Genomic DNA, 11460 nt, shown 5'->3' with positions numbered 1-11460 from the left:
CATAGAATAAAAAGGCGCAGAAAATAGAGAATCTTTGCCGAGGCACTTTGGGTTTTCTTAAAAGTATAATAAGGCACCATATATACCTATTGACTATATATAAAATACATATATGCTGGTGATTCAGGAAAAATGCACAGCCCGGGAACGCCGGATGCAAAAGGTTTCGTTTTATTTTAGTTTTCTACACTCGTGAGCAAGGTGCTGGAATGGCTCCTGGTTTAAAGAGGGTGATTATTTTGATTTTTCTTTGAGACTTGCCTAATTGCAAACTCTGCCTTTAAAAAGAAGGGGATCCCTACTCCTATATTGCATCCTCTGACAAAGGGCCTGTAAAATGGCAGAAATTGCCTTCCTCCAAAAGCTGTTCCCCACCCTCCTACACTAAAATGGCCCTGTAGCTTCACCTCCAAATTGTGTTTCAACCCAAAGAAGCCGGGAAGACGGAAAATCATTGGCTGGGGAATGCTGGGAGTTGAAGTCCCCCCCCCCATCTTAAAGTTGCCCGGGTTGAGAAAAACTGGACTAGCTGATCCTTCTGGCCTTTTCCAACTCTATCATTCATGGCTGGCTGGGGAATTCTGGGAGTTGAAGTCCGCAAGTCATAAAGGGGCCATAGTTCCCCAGGCTGGCTCAAGAATTCTGGGAGTTGAAGTCTGCAAGTCATGAAAGGGCCATAGTTCCCCCGTGCTGGCTCAGGAATTCTGGGAGTTGAAGTCAACCAGTCCTTGATTACTTTCCATCCGTTGCTTCTTGTCCGGCCTTCAGGGGCTTTGGAGAATAGCTTGACTCCCTCTTCTTTGGGGCAGCCCCTGAGATACTGGAACTCTGCTATCCTGTCCCCCCTGGTCCTTCTCTTCATTAAACTAGACATACCGAATTCAAGCCACCATTCCTTATATCTTTTAGTCTCCAGTCCCCTGATCATCTTTGTTGCTCTTCTCCGCACTCTTTCCGGAGTCTCAACATCTTTTTCACATCGTGGTGACCAAAACTGGATGTCGTATTCCAAGTGTGGCCTTACCAAGGCCTTGTAAAGTGGGATTAACCCTTCATGTGATCTTTGATTGTATCCCTGATAGAATCTCTGCTCAAAAGAGAGGTGAGATTTATATATAGACTGTGGCTTTGCAGAATACCTAGAGATAGAATAGAACAGAGCTGGAAGGGACCTTGGAGGTCTTCTAGTCCAGCCCCCCCGCTCAAGCAGGAGAACCTCTACCATCTCAGACAGGTGACTGTTCTAGCCTCTTTTTAAAAAAACCTCCAGGGATGGAGCGCCCATGCTTTCAAGTGGCAAGCTGTCCCACTGGTTCATTGTCCTCACTGTCAGGAAGTTTCATGGGAGGTTGCACGGAGCGGCAAGCCGGGGGAGTGGGCTGGGCTGGATTGCCCAGTGGGTATTTCCAACCCAAAAGCCAGATTTCTCTGTATGAAGAGTTCCAAGGTCCTGGCCAAATGTGGCTGTAAAGACAGGTCCAAATTTGACAAGACCTCCGGTGGGCGGAATGTGCCACATGAAAGCATGTTTTGCATGCCTTGGGTGGGGTAGAAGATCCAGCAGGGATGAAACATAAAAATAAAGTAAACGAAGGGGTGAGCCCGGTCTCAGAGCTGCCTGTGGGACTATGCATCGGAGCTGTTTGCCCCAGCAAAGTCCATCCTTTTCCTTCTGCTCTCTGAGCTGAGCTCAGTAAATGAAGTTGTGCAGACCCCTGGCCTGCCCCCATGAGGCTGTTTCAGCCCCCCCCCCCAAGACTTCAGTTTCTTCCTTTTCTCAGCCTGGTGAACTCATCCCAAAGCCTGAATGGGCAACAACTGGAGGGCACTGGTTTTTCAGCCTTGGCAGCTTGGAGATGGGTGGACTTCAACTCCAGGGTTCCCCAGCCAGCGTGCATGAACTTCGACGCCCAGAATTCAGCGTGCTTGGACTTCAACTCCCAGAATTCAGCATGGTTTGACTTCAACTTCCAGAATTCAGCGTGCTTGGACTTCAACTCCCAGGATTCAGCAGGTATGAACTTCGACTCCCAGAATTCAGCGTGCTTGGAGTTCAACTCCCAGAATTCAGCATGGTTTGACTTCAACTTCCAGAATTCAGCATGCTTTCTTCAACTCCCAGAATTCAGCATTCTTTGACTTCAACTCCCAGAATTCAGCATGCATGAACTTCAACTCCCAGAATTCAACATGCTTTCTTCAACTCCCAGAATTCAGCATGCTTTGACTTCAACTCCCAGAATTCAGCATTCTTTGACTTCAACTCCCAGAATTCAGCATGCTTGTTCAACTCCCAGAATTCAGCATGCTTGAACTTCAACTCCCAGAATTCAGCATTCTTTGACTTCAACTCCCAGAATTCAGCATGGTTTGACTTCAACTTCCAGAATTCAGCATGCTTGTTCAACTCCCAGAATTCAGCATGCTTGAACTTCAACTCCCAGAATTCAGCATTCTTTGACTTCAACTCCCAGAATTCAGCATTCTTTTGACTTCAACTCCCAGAATTCAGCATGCTTGTTCAACTCCCAGAATTCAACATGCTTGAACTTCAACTCCCAGAATTCAGCATTCTTTGACTTCAACTCTCAGAATTCAGCATGGTTTGACTTCAACTCCAAGGATTCCCCACCCAGCATGCATGGACTTCAACTCCCAAAATTTTCCAGCCAGAATATGTGAACTTCCAATTCCCAGAATCTCCCAGCCGGCGTGCATGGACTTCAACTCCCAGAATTCCTCAGTCAGCCATGGGAATTCCCCACCCCTTAAAGTTGCCAAGTTGGGGAAAAAAAACCATCTATGTAATTTGTTTTGCTGCTGAAAAATGTTTAAAAACGAAGCTTTCCCACGGTATCCGATTTCTTAATCCCTCTTTGGGATCCCTTCTCATCTGGTTCCCGTGTTTATTTTTCTACAAATCTATTTCCTGCTCGGTCAGATTGGTCTTCCCTTCCCTTCTTCCTTTTCTGGATCGTTCTTCCCCAGTCACTCCTTCCCAAATACGCCCCCCCCCCAAAAAAAAGGGGGGGCTGCAAGAGAGTTAAAAGAAATCGGCTTAAATCTGGGGATCTTCAAATTTGGCAACTCTTGTGGACTTCAACTCCCAGAATTCCCCAGCTAGCCATAAGTTGTGGTCATAAGTTGAGGGTCTACCTGTATATTTTATGTCCCCCCCCCCCGACTGCTGTGTCTCCTCTGTATGTATCTAACGCTAATATAATACACTATTATGTGAAAAGTGGCAATTTGTAATTTGATAAGCAGAATAAAAGTGGTGCGTTTGCCATTAGAAGCATCTGATTAGATAACATAGAGAGGAATTAAGAGAGAAGAATTTCAGGAATGAAAAATAACGACTCATTTTGAAAATGAAGAGACAAGAAGATCATCAGCCATGTTCCTAGTATAGAATTTCTCCACTTGGGCAACTTTAAGACAAGGTGGACTTCAATTCCCAGAATTCCCCAGCCAGCCATGCTGGCTGGGGGATTCTGGGAGTTGAAGTCCACCTGTCTTAAACTTATCCAGGTTGAGAAACAGTACTCTAATCCAGGGGTCTTCAAACATGGCCCTTTTATGACTTGTGGACAGCCATTTGTCCAAAATGGTATAGGGTATCCTGCCTGAGCACGGGGTTGGACTAGATGACCTCCAAGGTCCCTTCCAACTTTATCATTATTATTATTATTATTATAACTCCCAGAATTCTCCGGCAAGCCTTAGTTTACTCTCTTGCAATCCCTTCCTCTGCAATCTCTCCGCTTTAGTAGGAGGGGAAAAAAACAACAACAACAATAATCCAGGCATGCCTGGCTGAGGAATTCTGGGAGTTGAAGTCCACAAGTCATCAAAGGGCCACCTTTGAAGACCCCCCTGCCCTAGTCTACGGTCTTCCTTCACTGCCCATTTTAAGTAAATTAGGCCCAAAATTTCTTCTGCCAAAGGCACTTCCCGGGCACTCAATTAAATAAAGCTTTTCAATAAATATATTCTTCTACTAAAATCAGGGAAGGCAAAAACCCAACAGCATTCAACTTCACACATTACAGATTTGGCAGCATTAGAACTCACCTCCCCACCCACCACCCACAGATAGCAACGAGAGAGAATAGAAACATAAGATTTGGAGGCTGACATACTTGTGGCTAAAAAGTCTGGTTCTCTTTCAAAATCCCTGCACTTCAAACAAGTAGCTCTTCAGGTGACATCTTTCCCATTAAACTTCTCTCTGAGTTGCTAGATGTCTAAATGCAGGGAGAACTGCAGATTCGAACCAGGGCATTCCTGACAGGCCTGTGCTGGCTATTTGGGGAGGGAGGATGACCCAGAGATTGGCAGAGGGAGGAACAGCAAAATTATTCATCATTTCCGGGTGCTGGAGGATGGGGCATTCTGGGAGTTGAAGTCCATTCCTCTTATTAGGGGACTGGAGGCTAAAGCATATAAGGAACGGTTGCTGGAATTGGGTATGTCTAGTTTAATGAAGAGAAGGACGAGGGGGGACAGGATAGCAAGTGTTCCAGTATCTCAGGAGCTGCCCCAAAGAAGAGGGAGTCAAGCTATTCTCCAAAGCCCCTGAAGGCAGGACAAGAAGCAACGGATGGAAACTAATCAAGGAGAGAAGCAACCTAGAACTAAGGAGAAACTTCCTAACAGTGAGGACAATTAAGCAGTGGAACAACCTGCCTCCAGAAGCGGTGAATGCTCCAACACTGGAAGTTTTTAAGAAGAGACTGAACAACCATTTGTCCAAAATGGTATAGGGTTACCTCCCTGAGCAGGGGGTTGGACTAGATGACCTTGAAGGTCCCTTCCAACTTTACTATTATTATTATTACTATTACTATTACTATTATTATTATTATTATTATTAATTATAGGGGCCAAGGTTGAAAATGTGGGTAAATTTACTGCAAAACCCAGAAATAAATTCATACAGGCAGCCCCGGAGTTACAACTGTTCCTTTAGCGACCGTTCAAAATTACAACGGCACTGAAAAAAGGGGACTTGCGACCGGTCCTCACACTTATGACTGCTGGTCACATGATCAAAATACGGGCGCTTGGCAACCGGTGTGTATTTACGACGGGTTGCAGCGTCCCGGGACATGTGATCCCCTTTTGTGACCTGACCAGCTGGCTTCCTCAACAAAACAAGTCAGATTCACTTAATGACCAAGAGGGATTCATTTAGCAACCGGGCAAGAAATGTCGTCAAATCAGGTGTGACTCACTTTAACAAAGGTCCCGCTTAGCGATGGAAATTCTGGTGTCAAATACCGTCGTTTTAAATCAAGGAAGTGGACTAAGCATAGTGTGTGTTTCTTTGAACGCCTTCCAAGAAAGGAAAGAGCGAGATCGTGTAAACGATTCCATCTGTAAAACCAGGACATTCGTTCGGGAAACTCCATATCCGCCTTGCTAAAATATATATTTTGAGCCTGGGGTGAGTGAAAAACAGCAGCAGCCTCCAATTCTTATCTGTTTCTTCCCTTCTTTGATTTCTTTCCTTTTTAAAGCACTTATAAAATATCAGAAGAGGTGACGATATGGGACTGGATAGAAGTGAATTTGGATGTGCAGCTAGTCCTCAAGCTATAGCCATTCATTTAGTGCAGGGGTAGGCAACCTTGGCTCTTTTATGACTTGTGGACTTCAACTCCCAGAATTCCTCAGCCAGCATGGGGGAACTATGGCCCCTTCATGACTTGCGGACTTCAACTCCCAGAATTCCTCAGGTAGGGTGCGAGAACTGTGGCCCCCTTGATGACTGGTGGACTTCAACTCCCAGAATTCCTGAGCTAGCATGGGGGAACTATGGCCCCTTCGTGACTGGTGGACTTCAACTCCCAGAATTCCTCAACCAGCCTGGGGGAACTATGGCCCCCTCATGACTTGTGGACTTCAACTCCCAGAATTCCTCAGCCAGCATGGGGGAACTATGGCCCCTTCATGACTGGAGGACTTCAACTCCCAGAATTCCTCAACCAGCCTGGGGGAACTATGGCCTCTTCATGACTTCAACTCCCAGAATTCCTGAGCCAGAGTGGGGGAACTATGGCCCCCTTCATGACTGGTGGACTTCAACTCCCAGAATTCCTGAGCCAGCCTGGCTCAGCTTGGAAACCTCTCCCTTTCCCCTCAGTGTGGCTGGCTCAGGAATTCTGGGAGTTGAAGTCCGCCAGTCACAAAAGAGCCCAGGTTGCCTACCTCTGGCCTAGGCCCAGGCCGCTTTATGACTCGTGGACTTCAACTCCCAGAATTCCTCAGCCAGAGTGGGGGAACTATGGCCCCCTCATGACTCGTGGACTTCAACTCCCAGAATTCCTGAGCCGGCATGGCTCAGCTTGGAAACCTCTCCCTTTCCCCTCAGCATGGCTGGCTCAGGAATTCTGGGAGTTGAAGTCCACGAGTCACAAAAGAGCCAAGGTGGCCCACCCCTGGCTTTAGGCCATTGTGGTTGAAAAGGCACAGAGTGGAAAAATGTAAATATATATATATATATATATATATATATATATGGTGGGGGGAGAGAGGAGGAAGCTGAAAGGGAAAATTGTTGGCATCCTGGCTAGATCCTCTAAATGAGGTGCCCGAGAAGATCACGGTTACGCCAGATGTGCAATTAAAGGCATGCAAAGTGGAAAGGGCTGTGCGGCCGTGACTCCCCCTCCCCCAAATCTAGGGACTCCCCCTCGCCCCGGACACCCCCATTCTGAAGTTTCTCTGAACTTTGGGTGGAGGGCGACACCCCAGAATCTAAATCTGACGTGTCTCTCTCTCTCCCTCCCTCCGCGAATCCGGGGAAGGGTCCTTTCCAAGGGGAAGGGGCAGAAAAGACCCCCTGAAAGAGCCTTGGAACCCCCACCCCTCCAGAAATACCTTCCCTAGACAGCTGGAGGGGGGGGGCTGTTTGCTGAAAGATTGCGCAACCGGTTGTGGAAGGGGGACAGTAGTCCGGCCTGGGCGGGAGAGTCCCGGGGAGGTGGAGGAGCCGCGCGGCGGGGCGCCCCCTTCAGAGGTCAGTGCTGGCCTTGGCGGTCAGCGCCTGGATGCGGTTGGAGCTGCAGCCCTTGCAGAGGATGTGGCCGTCCAGCGGGTAGCAGCCCTGGTTGTCGCCTTCCGACAGGAGGCCCCCGCAGTCCTGCAGGGAGACACGGGAGGGGAAGGGTTGGGGCGAGAAAGGGGAAGTGGGTTAGGGGTCCTGCGGCTTCCCCCGGGGTCGGACACAACCAGGGTGTGGCTCTCCTTGCAAGGAGTGGGGGGGGGATCCGAGGTGTGAGGCCGAAAGGCCCGGGCGCTGACCGGGCGGGGACGGCCCTTCGCTTGAAAGGGGCTCAGCTTTGTCCGGGTTGCAAGCCCGATTCCCATCTGCTGACCCCCCCTGGGGTATTTCTAGAGGCCGAGGGCAAGTTAGGGCATGGATTTCTCCTTCCTCTCCCTCCCTTTCCTTCACTTCTTTCTTCTCTGTCCCTCTCCTCTTTCTCCCTCCCTCCCTCCCTTCTCTTCCTTCCTCCCTCCCTCTCTCCTTCCTTCCTTCTCTTTCTCTCCTCTTCCTCCCTCCCTCCTCTTCCTCTCCTCTTCCTCCCTTTCTCTTCCTCCCTCTCCCCTTCCTCCCCTTCCTTCTTCCCTTCCATCCTTCTTTCCTTCCTTCTTTCCTTCCCTTCTTTCCTCTGTCCCTCTCCTCTTTCTCCCTCCCTCCCTCCCTCCCTTCATTCTTTCTCTCATTTTCCTCCCTCCCTCCCCTCTTTCCTTTCTCCCTCCCTCCTTTCCTTCCTTCCTTCCTCCCTTCCTCCCTCCTCTTCCTCTTCTCTTCCTCCCTTCCTCTTCCTTCCTTCCCTTCCTTTCATTCCTAGCTCCTTCCATCCTTCTTCCTCCCTCCCTCCCTTCCTTCCATTCCTAGCTCCTTTCTCTTCCTTCCACTCCCCTTCCTTCCCTCTCTCCCCCTTCCTTCTTTCCTCTCCTTCCTCCCTCTCTTCCTCTCTTCCTCCTGTTCCTCCCTCTCTCTCTCCTTCCTTCATCCCTTCCTTCCTTTCATTCCATCCTTCCTTCCTCTTCTCCCTCTCCTCCTCCTTCCTTCCTTCGATTCCTAGCTCCTTCCTTCTTCCTTCCTCCCTCATTTTCTTCCTTCCTCTCCCCTTCCTTCCTTCCCTCCCTCTCTCCACTTCATTCCTTCCTTCCTCCCTCTTCCTCCCTCCCTCCCTCTCCTCTTCTTCCCTCTTCCCTTCCTTCCCTTCCTTCCTTCCTTCCTTCCTTCCTTCCTTCCTTCCTTCCTTCCTTCCATTCCTAGCTCCTTCCTTCGTTCTTCCTCCCTCCCTCCCTTCCTTCCACTCCTAGCGTCCTTCCTTCTCATTCCCATCTCCCTCCTTCCTCTCCCCTTCCTTCCTTCCTTCTTTCCTCTCCCCTCCCTCCCTCCCTCCCTTTGCTACCTTCTTCTTTCCTTCTCATTCCCATCTCCTTCCTTCTTCCTCCTTTCCTCCCATTTTTCTTTTCCTCCCTTTCTCTTCCCTTCCCTTCCTGAGGAGGTCTCACCCTTGAAGTCCACCCATCTCCACCCAGCCCACCTTGAGCAGGGCTGTTTTATTCCAGCTGAAGGCTGAACTGGGGTTTGGGCAGCCAAGCTGACTTAAACTAGGATGTTTCGCCCTTTCCGCGAGGCCAGGATTCTGTGCTTCCTGCAAAAAGCCCTCCTGGGAAGACGGCCGGAGGCCTCCTAAGTTCCACTCAAAGGGGGGGGGGGCAAAGCAAGAGAGGGAGGGGGAGGGGGCTGGAGGCACCAACCTCACACCGGTAGCACTGGACATGGAAGTCGCGGTCCAAGGCCACGATCCGGACGGTTTCCTCCTGGCCCTGGGCGGGCATGATGGGCTCCTTGCAGACGGAGCATCGTGGGGCAAATTTCCTGGGGGGAGGAGGAGGAGGAGAATTATCCACAATTCAATATTTGGGTAGACAAAGAAAAGTCTTAAGCGTTAGATCCACTTAAACCCTGGAACAGATTGGATTAGAATAGATCCAATAGATTATTATGATTATTATTATGGATCGTCGCACAGTCAGCCAGATGTTCAGACTGGATTTGGCATTTTTGTCTACCCATCGAGTCCTTCCCAAGGACCTGGGATAGGCAGATGTGGATGTTTGACGGTATTACAGACCTCGTCGCAGGATGGAAGCCGTTCCTAGTAAGGCCGCCTTTTGCAATTGACTAATAGCGAATTTGTCAATGCCGATGATGGTGTCCAAGTGGTGCTCCAGTTGTTTTGGGATTGCACCCGAGGCACCTATTACTATTGGTACTACCCTGGCTTGCCTTTGCCCCAGTCTTTCTATTTCTATTTGTAGGTCTTTGTATTTTGTTATCTTCTCCAGTTGTTGTTATTATTATTATTATTATTATTATTATTATTATTATTATTATTATTATTATTATTATTATTATTATGGATCATCGCACAGTCAGCCAGATGTTCAGACTGGGTTTCGCATTTTTGTCTACCTATCGAGTCCTTCCCAAGGACCTGGGATAGGCAGATGTGGATGTTTGATGGTATTACAGATAATCGTCGCAGGATGGAAGCGGTTCCTAGTAAGGCCGCCTTTTGCAATTGACTAAGGGGGAATTTGTCAATGCCGATGATGGTGTCCAAGTGGTGCTCCAGTTCTTTTGGGATTGCACCCAAGGCGCCTGTTACTATTGGTACCGCCCTTGCTTGCCTTTGCCCCAGTCTTTCTATTTCTATTTGTAGGTCTTTGTATTTTATGATCTTCTCCAGTTCTTTCTCGTCTATTCTGCCGTCTCCAGGCACTGCCACGTCCACCATCCAGACTATTTTGTCTTTCTTATCGACAATTGTTAAGTCCGGGGTGTTAAGTTAGTAATCCGGTTGTTAAGTGAATCCGGTTCTCCCGTTGACTTTGCTTGTCAGAAGTTGGCAAAAGGGGATCAGGTGACTCCACCCCCCCCCCGGGACGCTACGACCGTCATAAACAAGAGTCAGTTGCCCAGCGTCTGAGTTTTGATCACGTGACCACGGGGATCCTGCGACGGCCATTAAGGGTGAAAAAGAGTCAGAAGTCGCTTTTTTCAGTGCCGTTGTAACTTTGGACGGTCACTAAGCGAACTGTCGTAAGTCAAGGACATCTTGTACGGAGGGATTAGACTGGGAGAGGAGCAGGTGAGAAAGAAACTCAAGATTTCCTTGTCTTGATGCTCTTTGGTATAAGGCAGGGGTAGGCAACCTGGGCTCTTTTATGACGCATGGACTTCAACTCCCAGAATTCCTGAGCCAGCTGTGCTGAGGGGAAAGGGAGAGGTTCCCAAGTTGAGCCATGCTGGCTGAGGAATTCTGGGAGTTGAAGTCCATGAGTCATAAAAGAGCCAAGGTTGCCTACCCCTGTACTAGGCCGCTTTATGACTCGTGGACTTCAACTCCCAGAATTCCTGAGCCAGCCATGCTGAGGGAAAAGGGAGAGGTTCCCAAGCTGAGCCATGCTGACACAGGAATTCTGGGAGTTGAAGTCCAGAGTCATGAAGGGGCCATAGTTCCCCCACGCTGGCTGAGTAATTCTGGGAGTTGAAGTCCGGAAGTCATGAAGGGGCCATAGTTCCCCCATGCTGGCTGAGGAATATGGGAGTTGAAGTCCATGAGTCATGAAGGGGCCATAGTTCCCCCATGCTGGCTCAGGAATTCTGGGAGTTGAAGTCCTCCAGTCATGAAGGGGCCATAGATTCCCCATGCTGGCTGAGGAATTCTGGGAGTTGAAGTCCACCAGTCATAAAAGAGCCGAGGTTGCCTACCCCTGGTATAAGGGGAAGAAGAGGGATTCTTGGCCAGGCATTCAAGATATTAAACAAGGAATACAGGCCTGGTGTTCTGTTAAACCGGGCTTCATCCTGTTGTGTGAACTCAACCCAGGTTTATTTTTCCTTCCTGTATCCCCCCATCCCACCCCACCGTTTCTCCAGCCCTCCGGAAGCTCTGCAAAAAAAATAATAAAAAAAAAATCTCGCGTCCCACCTGTGGAAATCCTCGATGCAATGAATGTTTCCGCCAGCATCCACGGTGAACGAGATGCCGTCCAAGCTCCGGGCGCAAATCACACAGGTGAAGCAGTGAGGGTGGTAAGCTTTACCGGTGGCCCGCAGGATGCGCTCCATGATGGGCTTGGCACAGACGCTGCACTGCTCCAGGGTGTCCTGCAGATGGGGGGAGAAGGAGGGGAATCGGTCAGCAACGGCGTTTGCGTGCTCTTTCCTGGTCTGAAGGCTGCTCTGCTGCTTTTATGGTTTTGAACATTTTAATTGTAATGTATGTTTTGAATGGCGAGCGGGCCAGGGTTTGCTGAGGTGGCTGTAGAAATCAATCAATCAATCAATCAATCAATCAATCAATCAATCAATCAATCAATCAATCAATCAATCAATCAATCAAAATCAATCAAAATCAATCAATC

General features: G+C 49.0%; 1 protein-coding gene across 1 annotated transcript; it reads right to left on the bottom strand.

Moving 5' to 3' along the window:
• Positions 1–7018: 7018 nt before the first annotated feature.
• On the bottom strand, positions 7019–11203 carry LOC107298278 (lipoma-preferred partner homolog; the record flags this gene model as incomplete). Its single annotated transcript, XM_015827652.1, has 3 exons — positions 7019–7147; positions 8785–8905; positions 11025–11203. Coding segments are annotated over 3 exons (429 nt in total), but the record flags the coding sequence as incomplete, so codon positions are not given.
• Between the last annotated feature and the right edge of the window lie 257 nt (positions 11204–11460).

This window comes from Protobothrops mucrosquamatus, unplaced genomic scaffold (genome assembly GCF_001527695.2).
Source record: "Protobothrops mucrosquamatus isolate PMUCROS unplaced genomic scaffold, P.Mucros_1.0 scaffold3842, whole genome shotgun sequence".
NCBI lineage: Eukaryota > Metazoa > Chordata > Lepidosauria > Squamata > Viperidae > Protobothrops > Protobothrops mucrosquamatus.
Note: the sequence above shows the minus strand (reverse complement) of the source record. Positions and strands in the feature narration are given on the sequence as shown.